Source organism: Canis aureus, chromosome 24 (assembly GCF_053574225.1).
Source record: "Canis aureus isolate CA01 chromosome 24, VMU_Caureus_v.1.0, whole genome shotgun sequence".
NCBI classification, from domain to species: domain Eukaryota; kingdom Metazoa; phylum Chordata; class Mammalia; order Carnivora; family Canidae; genus Canis; species Canis aureus.
The window spans coordinates 28,023,995-28,037,291 of NC_135634.1; the positions used below are offsets into that span (position 1 = coordinate 28,023,995).

A 13,297-nucleotide genomic window follows, 5' to 3' on the forward strand; every position below is an offset into this window, starting at 1 on the left:
CCACCTAGGTGACCAAATTCAGGGCGACTTCAATTTCCTCACCTGTAAGATGGGAATGGTGATAACAGTAACCTGGCGAAGACTTGCGGCTGTTCCCTGGCCCTGTCTGTGACAATCCAGGTGCTGATCCCCCTGAGATCTGTGAATGATCGGGAAGGACTGGAAGGACATTTGCTCTGTCCTACTGCCTGCTCCACTCAGGACCGCAGGGAACTGCCACAGCACTTCCTACTGGGTGCAGAGTCCAATGCACGTGGATGGGAGCGCAATTCTATGCCACAGCAGCCTCAAGGCTCCCCAGTTGACACCCTGGTGGGCCTGGTGGCCCAGCTCAGCAATCCTCAGCAGGCGACAAGTCCCAGACTAGTGTGGTTTCCACAGGAGCCCTGTGAAGCCTCCTTCCCCCACCTCTCCTTTGGGCCACACTCTCCTACGGCCACTGCATGGCCACTGGCCTGATCCTTCCAGCCTTGGGATGTGGTCAGAAATGGAAAGGACACATGAGGGGCCGTACTTCCACCCCTAGAAGGATGGGCCAGACAACAAGGCAGACCTTACAGTGGCACAGCGGCTCTCAGCACCTGGACTGCTTTCAAGACAGGTCGGGATTCCCAAATAAACCAGGTGTGGGGGGGCAACGAGGAATACGTGTGAACAGGGTCGGGGGGGTGCTTTGCCAGTTCAGATGGCAGTGAGCCCTTGGGTGCTTTGGTGGCAGCCAGCCTAGCTCTGTCCTTGAAATTCGGGGCAGGGTGTCATCGGATCTGGAAACCCCGGTACCCTCTCACCTCTCATCTGCCTAGTACTGCAGTGCTCCTGTTCTGAGGTGGCTCGCAGCTACTGAACACGGCTCGGGGCTGGGTGTGGGTTTGGCTTTCCTTCTGCCCTCTGTGTCCACCTACCCTCCTCTAGGAGGCTGTGATGACAGTGAATGGCCAGGAGAGGTAGCACTCGGGAGTGGGGGGGAGTAGGGGGCGGGAAGCACCAGTGGGAGACCATCCCTTCTATAATCCAGGGTTGGCTGTGACACAGAGCTGTGTTATGTGCCTACAGGTGTCCATACGGTTGGGGCTTAGGTGTGTGTAGCATGTACTTGTATATGGCACTTGGTACATGTGTGTCTCTGTGCTGTGCGGAACACACTGCATCTATGTGGTGTGGCTGTGTGGGTCTATGAAGGTCATATGTGCTTACCATGTACACCCCGGGGATGTTGCTGTGCAAAGTGTGAACACATTGGGAGTACAGTGTGTGTGTGTGTGTGTGTGTGTGTGTGTGTGGTGTTGGTGTGGAGTGGTTTCTTGGGGTGGTGTGTGTCTGAATGCAGTTGCGTGTGTGTGTATGTGGGAGAGAGCATGTGTGTCACGCTCACCCAGGAGAAGAGTAGAGGTGCATCATAGTGGTTCTAGAGGCATGGTTACTTGTATTTAAACACAACAAAAATATAAAGACTTTAAAAAAAAATAGCAAAGAACTCTCCAGGTGAATGACTGTATTATTGTTAGTTTCAGAAAAAAGTGTCTTGGGTTTGAGGTCAGCTTTCTGAGTCTTTCTGGAAGGAACTGAACACTTCTTGGCCACGGAGGGGTCAATGTGTAGCCCCAGCTGTGGCTACTCTACAGGCCTGGTTGCTGGTGGCAGAAGCAGCCCTGGCTCGGCAGAGGGGCCCCAGCCCTGGACCGGCTGTTGGGGACCTGAGTGCTGCTATGGCACTGGCCCAGACCCACCTCTGGGCTTCAGGGTCCTCCTTGGTGAGCCAGTGCCCTGCTGGTCTCAGACGGCCGGCCACTCCCGCGTCCTCACTTTGGGGTTCTCAGGAGCCACCAGGTAGCATGGCCACCCAGATGGTGGGCTCTGTGGTCGGGAGGTGGGGATTCAGGCCCAGCCCTGTCACCTCACTCAGTTAGCAGATGCTCTGCTGGCTGCTGCTGTGTGCTAGGTGCTATGCCAGGAGCGGGGGGTACAAGGGGTGCAAAGCTGGGCTCAGTGCCTACTCTCCTGGGCTTAGGATCCCACGGGGTGGGGACAGGTCTCAGCTACCACTCACGCACATACACAGCAGCCCCCCGGTCACTGCTATGAAAAAAGGGTCACAGCGCTCCGGGGCATGTGTGGGGTCGGCAAACCCTGGCTGGGTGGCACCAGCAAGCTCCTCACTCAGCTTCCTCGTCTCCAAAGGGGGCTGATGATGCCTGCCCCATGCAGTTGGGGGGGGGGGTGTGGTTAAAGGAGCTGGTGCAGGCAAAGACGCAGGCCTGGTGCGTGCTGGCTGGTAAGGTCACTATCCTGAGCTGGCGTGTTGCTGTTACACTATCCTCTATTCCTCCGAGTACCGACCCTGCAGACATTCTGCAGTTTGGGACTTCAAGCAATTAACAGGGAAGGGTTGAGGCTGTGTTTGGGGGAGCGACGGTGAGTAGAGGGGTGTTCAGCAGCAGGAGTGAGGTGAGAGAAGGCAGGATGCTGTCCAGCTGGTGGGGCAAGGCTGTAGGCAAGGAGGCAGACGCAGGGGAGGGTGGAAGGAGGACAGGGCCTCAGGGGAGGGGGCTCCTGGTATCATGGAGGCAAAGAGGAAGAACCCCCTCCTTGGGCTCTTCCCCGCTGGGGTCTGCGCCACCCCCCCCCCCCCCAGGATCCATCGAACCTCTACTGTCCCTTCCCTTGGTGTGTGAGGAGCCTGGTCAGGAGGCCCAGCCCTGTGGGCCTCCTGGCAGCTTAGCAGCCGGGCTCCGAGCTGTGTCCTCGCATGACCTCAGCCTCGGCATCCCGTTTGCCCTGAGCCAATTGCATGATGGTCCAGGGCCCGGGAGGACAGCCCATTGCAAGGAGCCAACCACAACTCTGTGCTGGCTGAAGGGAAGAGGTTGTCCTTCCAGTTGGTGGGATGGAGAGACTCAGGGAGCCTGGGGCCCCTGCCAGCTGAGGAAGGAGGCGACTTGCTGACCCGTGATAGGTTATCAGCTTATGGCAAAGGGGAATGTGCGTGACCACCATGTTGTGGTCTCTGTGTGCAAGTCCCGTATGTTCTGGGTGAGCGCTTCTGCTGGCAGCCAAGACGCGCTCCTCAAGGTGGGACGCCAGTGGCTGGCGAGACCCTAGGAGCCCCACGGGGAGGACGGGAGCTGCGTTGTGTGGGTTTGTTTCAGCTCTGCCATCAGACTGCGTCTGCAGATGCCCCTGAGGCAAGTAGGTGAGATCCACCACCACTCTCCACCCGCCCCCAGAACCTGGCCTCCCCTCCCCTCCCCTCCAGGGTCGCCCCTGCACCTGTGGGCTGCAGATGAAACACGGCGTCTGCCACAACCTCCACCAGGCATATGTCCAGCAGATTTCTAGTGGCTTCCTGAGGTCAAGTCCTTCCCTGACTGGCACGTGGGCTCTGGCACAGTGACACCAGCTGGCCCCGAGCCGGGAGACTTGTGCACAGAGTCCTCAAGGAAGGCAGGACTTGCACTTGGAGTCCCATCCATGTGCCAGCAAGACCTGTTTGTACTTCCTGCTTCAGGATGCCAACCTCATCTTGGGTTCTTTCTTCCCTTCCTAAGGGAAGCTTTAGGGACCAAGGCCAGACAGGGGCCCAGGCACCACCACTCCCTGGGTGCAATATAAGCACCCAGAATTGGGTTCCTGAAGGAGCCAGGTGCCAGGTGAGTGGTGGGAGCTGGAGAGTGTTCAGACAGCCCTTTCTGGGCCTGAGATCTTCATCTGACCCTAAGATCCCTGGCCTCACCCCAGAGGCAAGCTCAACTGCTCATTTGTCCCGGGGAGACCTCTGGAGGTGGGGCCGTGAGGCCGGCTCTGCCTTAAATCCTTGTAGCCCCTACATATTTGCTCCCTAACCGGGCTCGGGGCAGTCTCCCAGGGGTGAGTCAGTGCCCCACAGCCATTCCTCCTCCCACCCTGGTGGCAGGGGTGAAGGGTGGGGGGGTGGAGTGGGGGAGGGGGGAGGGGGGTGACCTCAGCCCTCAGGGGAGCCTTGACCTCTGCGGCAGGCACTGGGGGCCAGGCCCAAGGAAGGAGAGGCAGGAAGTCTTGTTGCTTCTCCTTTGCTTGGGCTCTTCTGCCCTCCTTCTTGTGAGTAGGCAATTCTGAGTGTTCTTAACATATTCTGGGGACAAGTTCTTCTCTGTCTTAGTCGGATATGTGATTTGCAAATATTTTCTCCCATTCCACAGCTTGTGTTTTCCTTCTCTTAATGTCATTCACAGAGCAAAAGTTTTTAATTTTGTTGAAATCCAATTCGATTTTTTCCTTTTTTGGATCATTGTTGGCTGTCCTATTTTTAAGAGCTCTTTGCTAATGCAAGGTCACAAAGATTTTCTCTTAAAAGCTTTATAGTTTTGCCTTTGAATCTCTGATATGTTTTAAATTATTTGTTGCATGAGAGGGACTAATTGTGCTCACATCATTTGTTGAAAAGACTATCTTCTCTCCTTTGAATTATCTCTGCACCTTCAATCAAAAATCAGTTTCCCTGGGGCACCTAGATGGCTCCGTGGTTGAGCATCTGCCTTTGGCTCAGGGCATGATCCTGGGGTCCTGGGATGGAGTCCCGCATCAGTCTCCCCACAGGGAGCCTTCTTCTCTGCCTATATCTCTGCCTCTCTCTGTGTGTCTCTCATGAATAAATAAATAAAATCTTTTTAAAAAAATCAGTTTCCCCTATATGTGTAGGTCTGTTTCTGGATTCTTATCTGCTCCATTGATCTGTTTCTCCTTGCCAACACCACAATGTCTTAATTACCATGGCTTGCTAGTAAGTTCTAAAATCACTACCTAGCATGATTTCTTTAAATTTATCTTTTTTTCTCCAAAATTGTTTTGGGTGTTCTAGTTCCTTGCCACTCCATATAAATTTTAGGATCTGCTTGTCTACACCTGCAAAAACTCGTGCTGGGACCTTTACTGAAATCATGTTAAATCTATGCATTAATTTGAAGAGAATTGTCATTATATCATCCCTATATTGAGTCTTTCAACCCATGAACATGGTATGTCTAGCATTTACATTTTCTTTGATTTTTTAAATTATCGTTTTGTTGCTTCAGCATACAATCCTTGCACATTTTATTAGATTTATTTCTAAGCATTTCACTCTTTGGAGTTAATTTAAGTGGTGCATATTTTTAAAATTTCAATTTCCAATTGTTCATTAGTAGTCTATAGAAATATATTTAATTTTATATGCTGACACTGTATCATGAGACTTTGCTAAACTTACTAATTAATTCTGTGAGCTTTTTCGCATATCCCTTGGGATTTTCCATTTAGATAATGATGTCATTTTCAAATAGGGACAACTTGACTTCCTTCTTTGCAATCTATATATACTCTATTTCTTTTTCTTACTGCACTGACAGGGACTTCCAATATGATGCTGAGTAAGGGTGGAAAGAGTAGACATCACTGCCTGTTTTTGATCTTAAGAGGAAAGAATTCAACTTTCTTTGAGTATGATATTAACTACAGGTTTGGTGGGTATCCTTCATCTGTGAGGTTAAAGAAGTTCTCTTTTATTTCTAGTTTGTCGGAATTTCTTCTTTTTAAATTGTGAATCAATGTTGAGTTCTGTCAAATGCTTTCTTTCTGTATCAATTAATGTAATGTTTGTTTTTGTTTTATTCATATAATTGATTGCATGGATTAATTTTTGCATGTAAAATCAGCCTTACGTTCGTTCCCAAGATCAACCCAACTGGCTATGGTATATCATTCTATACGTTACTGGACTTGATTTGCTAATATTTCATTGAGGCCTTTTGCATCTGTGTTTATGGGGGATGTTGTCCGTGGTTTTATTTTCTTATACGGTGTTTATCTGACTTTGATAACAGAGGAATGCTGACTTCATAACACGAATGAGAGAGTGTTCTTTCCTCTCTTACTTTTTGGGGGAAAAAGTGTAGAACTGCTGCTATTTCTACTTTAAATGTTCGGTAGACTTTATTTTTCTTAAAGAGGATTCTCTAAGTTTCAGGCCCCACAGAACCATTTGGGGCTTTGAGAGCAGGTTGTTCTCTATAATCAGAGGTTTCAAAATGCTGTTTCTGAGAGTGTCATTTAGAAGCAGCAGGTGACTATAGGCCCAGACAGCAAATCTGTTCAGCCTCCTGCCTCTTTTAGAAATCACTTATTTCCCATCTGAGCCAGTTTTAGGTAGAGCTACAGCTAACTCCTGGGAGAGGGGCAGCATAGTATGGGGTAAGAGCTTCTTTGATTTGCCTGAACTATGACTGGCTTTGTGCCTTTGGGGGAATCGCTCGACCTGTCTGAGCTTCAGATGAGCCAATGGGAAAAAGAAGATAACAAATTATATTCCCTCAAGAGGGGCTGGTATAAAGGTAAGAATGTGCTCAGAGAACTAGGAAGTTCTTCTAGAGGCAGATAAAAGGAGTTTTTTTTTTTTAATTTTAAAGATTTTATTTATTTATTCATGAGAGAATTATTTATTCATTATTTTTTTTTAATTTTAAGGATTTTATTTATTTATTCATGAGAGACACACATGACAGGCAGAGACATAGGTAGGGGGAGAAGCAGGCTCCCTGCTGGGAGCCCAATGCAGGACTCGATCCCAGGACCCTGGGATCACAACCTGAGCTGAACGCAGATGCTCAACCACTGAGCCACCCAGGTGTCTCAGATAGAAAGAGCTTTAAACAATTCCATGGTTTATAAAGTAAAAGGAAGAGACAGGACTGGGGAGAGAATAAGCAGAGTAGGCTGAAGGAAAGATAGGAGGGGAGTGCCTTGGAAGGCGGCAACAGCTGCCCTCTGAGCCTTCTGGCCTCCTGGAGACTCTCACAGGTATTTGAGCCCCTGAGACCCTTTGAAGGGGCAGGACTGCACGCATTCATTTATTCAGCATATCCTGGGGTCCCACTCTGGGCCAGGCATTTCAAAGATATGGAAACTGAGGCTCAGAGGAGTTAGGAGATGTCCCCCAAGGTAACACAGCCAGTGGAAGAACTGGACAAGAGCCCAGGGTGGTCCGTTTTCCCACTGTAGGGGAACAAGTTGGACCAAACTCAGAAGAAAAGAGGCAAATGGTCTATCCCTGGTCAGTGCATGGTTAGGAGCTAAGAGCACTGGGCCTGAAGCCAGACTGCTGGGCTTGAAGCCCTGCTCACCCCCTTACCTCGCTGGGTAAACTGAGGATCATTCGTTAAGCAGTGCTGCAGTTTGCAATCTGTAAAATGAGGGTAATATTGTATCTACCTCAGAGGCTTAAATGAGGATTAAATGGATTTATAAGTACGAAATGCTCAGAACAGCGCCTGGCATATGAAAGCCATATGAACATTAGCTATTGTTATTTATAAAGATGCTAGGCCATACTTCAGACTCTCTGAAGCCACCCACTCAAAAAAGGATGAAGTCATAAAAATGCTGGAAGCTTGAGGTCCTCCAGCCTGCCCTCTGGGATGGAGAATAGCCTTGCCTCGGGAGTAACTGGCCCAAGGCCATGCAGTCCTGCAGACTGAAGACTAGGCCCAGCCTTCCTGAGCCTTCGTTCTACGATGACACCTGCCTCCCTGCTTTTAGAGCCATGCATTTCACCATCCTCTGTTCTTAGAAACGAGATGGCATGACAGGTGCCATAAGATGTGGAAGCAAACCCAGGAAGAGAGTTGGATGGCTTATCCCCTGAACTAATGTCCAGGGGATGGTGAGCTTTTGGAACCCGCCAGGGAAGGGGAGAGAATGAGGGTTCGGAGGAGCAGCCCACCCTGTGGGGACCCCCGCCCTGGGCCTCACCTGCCTGCGGACATCTGCACCCCAGTGCTGCTGATGGAAATGCAGGCCTTAGGAGGCTGCCTGCTGGGGATGAGATCACCATGTGGAGCCGCTTTCCCGCTTCGCTTAGGGTCTGGCGCCACCTTGTGGCCACACTTTGCACAGGGGCTGCAGGCTTAGCAGAGGCAGCCGGCTGGGGGGCCCCAGAGGTCACCTAGACCCAGTCTGGATTTTACAGTTGCCTACTGGGGACCCAAGGACACAAGCAGAGAGAGGAAGAGTGCAGGAGCCAGAGGCTGTGGAATTAGGCAGAAGGCACTTGACTGGGAGGGAAGTCCTGGACCGGATTCTGCGGTGCAGCTCCCACGACAGGGTGGGAGGCTGCGTGAGCTGGTGTCCCAGGAGGCATGATTTCCAGATTTGGTTTAAGACTTGATCCTGGTGCACTCTGGGTGGGCAGCATCTGTTTGCTCATCAGCACAGTGGGAGAGGCTCTGGTTTTGCCCACTTTCATCCTCGTTTCTTCCCATATCCTGTGATGCTCTCATAGAAGAAACTCAAGGCTGGTTTCTCTGACAGACAGGACACTCGAGTCAGCATGTTCTGGGCTCATTGCCTTCTATTTCTATGGCCGTGATGGGCACAGGGGCCTGTGGCTTGGGAAAAATAGGGGTGGAGGGTGCAGATCAAGTGTTCCTTTTGCCCTAGCAGGACAGACTTAGGTGAATCTGAGTGTTGATGCTACCTTGGCCTGGGGTCTGGACGAGTAGGCTTGGCTCTGCTGTGTAACCATCTCTCCACCTTGTGCCACCTTGTGAGGCTGGGAGAAGCAGAGTCTATGGTCTGAGTGCACCCCTGAGGTAGGATGAATTTGTGATCTGGTCCCTGTGGGAGTCTCTGGTCCATGGCATCATGTGCTACAGCTGCCACATGTGGGTAGAGCTTAGTTTGGGGTCACGGAGTCCACAGTTACCTGTGAGACCCAAGGCACCAAGGCTCCACTGGGAACATGGCTCTTCTGAGTGCGTGTGGAGCTTCTGGACCTGCAGCCTCAACCTCAGCCAGTGCATCTTTGTCCTCCATGGCTCTGCCTCCTAGGCCACCATCAGATGGGCCAATTTGACACTTTCCTCTACCCTCGATGGTCCTCAACCTCTCCCAGACTACCTCTGACCCTATATTCTTGCAGCAAGCCTTCCCCTGCCCAAATGTATCTTTGCCATGACTTCTTCCAGTTGGTCCTCTCCCTCAGACCCCAAATTGTGACATTGCTTTCCTCTCCTTACTCTCTTTCTTTCCATTCCCTCCCATGTCTCTGTCTCTCTGTGTGTATGTGTTTCTCCCTGCCTGTCTCTGTGTCTCTCTGTCTCATTCTATGTCTCTTTGTTTCTGCGTCTCTCTGCCTCACTCTCTGTCTCTCTTTCTCTCTCTCTCTCAATGATCCTGTAGCTTTCCAACAGCATCCCTGCCCTTTTCCTAGCCTCCACTCCTGGTCCCCTGATTTGAGAAGATGACTCATGGGACACACCACAGACAGTAAGCGATAGAACCTGGAACTAAACCAGCATTCAATGCTCTGTTTCACTCCAGAGCCTTGGTTTCCCCATTAGTTAAACGACAATGACCAGATGAGGCATCCAACAGGGGGCTGACCTGATGCACCTGCCTCCACAACACCAGCCCCCATGCAGAGCCGCCCTGCCCTTGGTGCTTGCCCCCAATCTTTCCCCCTTTAGTTTTCAGCAGGACCATTGCTCTGCTCTTTGCAGAGAAGGCATATGGAGGGAAATGAGATGTCCATCCCAGCTTCCCCGGGTGGATCTCTTCAGAGATAGTGTCATGCAAAGTCTCTTAGAGATCCAGAGAGACAGACTCAGTGTTATTCATCTGGTGTGAAATGGGTGTCCTTGTTGCCAGTGTGTTTATTGTAAGTACACCAGTGGTGTAGTAGGCTGCTCTGTGTCTTGGTGCACAGTCTAGGAGACCCTTGTGCTTGTTCATTGATGGGTCCAGGACATGCTTAGTGCTCTGGAGAGAAGCCCGCCATTTTGGAATTGGAGAGGAGCATCTCTTTACAGTTTTAAGCTATTTTATAAGTGCATGCTTTTGCATCTTTACTTCTAAAGCATGAGCTTCTGTAACATTGATAAAGGTCTTGGGCACCTCCCCACTCCTCTCATTGCTCTGGGGTGGGGGGATACAGAGCCTTTCTCAAGGACTGGTTTATGATGCTATTCATGAATTTGCTGCAAACATGGGTGTGGGCTACCTTCACAGTGTTGTACCCCCAGGACCCCTCAGCTTTGGAGGACAGGAGTCTTCCTTCTACATCCCTAGGCACTAGGGAGATGGTGTTGAACAGTGGACAAGCTCCTGTGCTCCTCAAGAGACAGAGAAGACACAAGAAAGAAGTAGGGAGAGTGTGGGAGGTAGGCTTGAAGGGGCATGCAGGATCAGTCCCGTGAGCCATGGGAGGGGTTTGGATCTTATTCAAAGCATTATGGGAAGCTGTGAGAGGGTTGAAAGGAGCAGGGGGGAGGGCGTGATTGCATTTATGACTTTCAAAGAGCACCTCGACTGTTCTATGAAGAATGGGTTGTTCTGGGGCAAGAGTGGACCCTGGGAGACCATCTAGGAGGCTTCTGCTTCAATTCAGGCAAGAAGGTGATGGCAGGGACCAGGCTGGGGTTGGTGTTGGGGACAGAGAAGAGGGACTGCCTAGCAGCTCCAAGTAGGCATCTAACTGTGCCTGAGGACCGCAGGGACTACATAGTATATCAACCCTACTCTCTCAACCTCTGTGATTCAGGCTTTGTGTTTTAGGGGGCACAGTGATAGGCATTCCCAGGGGACAGTCAAGGTCATACATGTCATACATGTGGTTCTGTCCTGTTGGCTGTGGCCCTTGGTGTATGGTTCATGTTCTGGATCCTAACTGGATCCTGAACCTTGCTTTCATCCTGGCCCCAGAGGCTGCTGGCTGATTTAGATGGTACCTTTAATCCTCTCCTTGACTGTGGCTTAGAGACAGCTTCCGAAAGTTCAGGTATCAGTGAGCCATGGGTAACCCAGAATGTGCATCCACCACACATGTTATCTCTGTAATCTCCCCACCAACCCCCTGATGCTGTTTCTTTTTCCCCATGTTCAAGAAAGGCAATAAGGACACGGAGTTGTAGTAATTCATCCAAGATCCCACAATTAGCAAATGACAGAGCCAGCATTTGAATCTAGAGCCCGTGCCCTCCACCTATACCCACCTTCTTTGCTCCTTGTCCCCCGCAATGGAGCAGGGTCAGTACATTAGAGTGACTGTGTCCTATGCCACCCTCGTTCAGATGCTCCGTTGCAGCTTCTGTGCTTCCCTAGTGTAGAGCTCAGACTTTGGTGTCCAATAACCTGGGGCAAGCTCCTAGTCCACTCTCCAGCTATGAACCCGGTGCCACGATGGCCCAGCGGCTCCCTGTCTGTCCTACATGAGAGTTACCCCTGCCTGTCCATTGGGACCCTGGCACCACATGGCCAGCCAACCAGTGGTACTTAGTTGGAGCTTCACAAATGCTGCTTCCTCCCCCAGAGAGGGCTACCTACCACATGCCCCTACCTATCACAGCCCCTGCCGCAGGGCTGTGTGGTAGAGATGAAATCCTGCTGGAATGTTCCCCCTGGGATCCTGAATGTGAGAAAGATCACATGTCCTCGGAGCTCACCTGTGATGCTTCACTGGCAGGCCCTGGGAGATCATCTGGTCCCACTCTTTCATTTTTCATTTGTTTAGATGAGTAGCCTGAGGCCAGGATGGGGAGGACTTGCCTAAGACCCCCTTCCTGGCCTTCCTCCCTTCTGCCCCCAACTCCTCTAGCCCAAAGCCTTAGCACCTTGTCTGTGGGCTGAGGAAAAAAACAAAAACAAAAAACCCTGGTCCAAAATTCTGGAAAACCTCGGAGTGAAGGAGGGAAGATTGTCATAGGCAGGTCTTGGCTCTGGGGAATGGCATGATCCTTCCACATTTCCTGCCCCTACCCACGCTCTCTGTGTTCTGTCTTGTTCTCTCTGCAGGTATATCCGCACCATGTACCTGGGGATTCAGAGCCAGCGGCAGAAGGAACACCAGCGACGTTTCTACTGGGCTATGATGTACGAATATGCAGACGTCAACATGTTGCGCCTCCTTGAGACCTTCCTGGAGAGCGCCCCCCAACTGGTGCTACAGCTCTGCATAATGATCCAGAAGAACAGCGCTGAGACGCTGCCCTGTGAGTGTTCCCCCCATCCACAGGAGGCTGGGGAAATGACCTCGTGGGCTGGGACAGGGCCCTGTCCTCCATCTGGAGACCACTTGGTGACTACCTCCTGCACCCTCAGTACCTGGCACACCCTATGGCCATTGTCCTACCTGATCCTCAAGTCCCCAGAATGCCCAGGCCCCTGTGTGATGCTGACCCAGCCCACACCAAGAGCCTGTGAGCGGTCCAAATGTTCCCCATACACCCGTGTGCAAGCCCACTGCACCTGCTCACAACCACTAGGTTGTGAACAGAGCAGAGCCAGGAGCTCAGGTGTCCCTGAGAACAGAAGAACAGAGCACCCTGGGTCTCCCAATCTAGGAGGAATGGTCTCTTTCCTTTGGTGCTAGCCTAAGCCGAGGTGTTTATACATCCATGGGATGGGGGAGATGGCCTAGGGATGGCATGTGACAAAAGACTAAATCACGTTAGGCAATGCCAGCAGTTTTAGACATTTTAAAGCTGTGGTGCTCTTGCTTCAAACCCAAGTTTATGTAACAGCCCCATTTAAAAACATGCTCAAATAGTTCTGTTCTAGTTACATCGGTGTGGGGGGTCTAGAGCCAGGTGCACTCATCCACTGGTCCCACCTGCCTCATTCCCCCTATGGCCTCAGATGGTCTCCAAGGAGCCCCAGAAGCCCCCAGAGCCCAGTCAGACAGCACTGAGCTCCATAGCAGTGGGAAGTCTCTAGGTGCCACCTAGTTGCCTGAGCAGCCCTTTTAAGGTTAGACTTTGTGGGTCAAGGCAGAGTCTCACACCAGATCACCAATGGTCAGACAGACTGCAAATGCCATGCTTGTATCTCTGAGCATATGTCAGTGGGACTGGAGCTCCAGCAGTGGGGGGAAAGCCTAGGATGAGGAGGGGCTGAAGATTGCATCATGCAGGGACACTGGAAACGTTTAGTTTGAGGAAGGCTTGGGATGCATGAATCCCAACATTTGAAGGGATGTCAGGGAGGAAAGGTGGTCATCCCAAAGAGATGGAGGGAGCTGCAGAAAGAGTGTTATCGATTCAACATGTGGCAGACATTTCAAACAGCAGAAGCCATCCAGTGATGGAAAGATGTCTCAGTACACAGTGAGTTTCTTGTCACTAGGATTATTTGAGCAGAGATGTTGCTGAGGAGACTCAGCCTAGGGGTTCCTGACTCCAGAGGGCATGAGCTTGTATGATCTGGGGTAGCAAGAGAGCAGCTCTCCATGCCCCACCAATCCCTGACCCTTGGGGACTCCTGGCCTGTGGGTTCTCACCTCTGGACCCCACAGCTT

The 13,297-nt window shown here is 51.3% G+C and overlaps 1 protein-coding gene across 1 annotated transcript in view; it reads left to right on the top strand.

The window, feature by feature from the left end:
* Positions 1 to 13,297, top strand: part of XKR6 (XK related 6) — a 317,023-nt gene that overhangs the window by 271,306 nt on the left and 32,420 nt on the right. Inside the window, exon 2 of the mRNA XM_077868639.1 lies at positions 11,797 to 11,993. Coding sequence (XP_077724765.1) covers positions 11,797 to 11,993 — 197 coding nt within the window. The remainder of the gene's footprint in view (positions 1 to 11,796; positions 11,994 to 13,297) is intronic.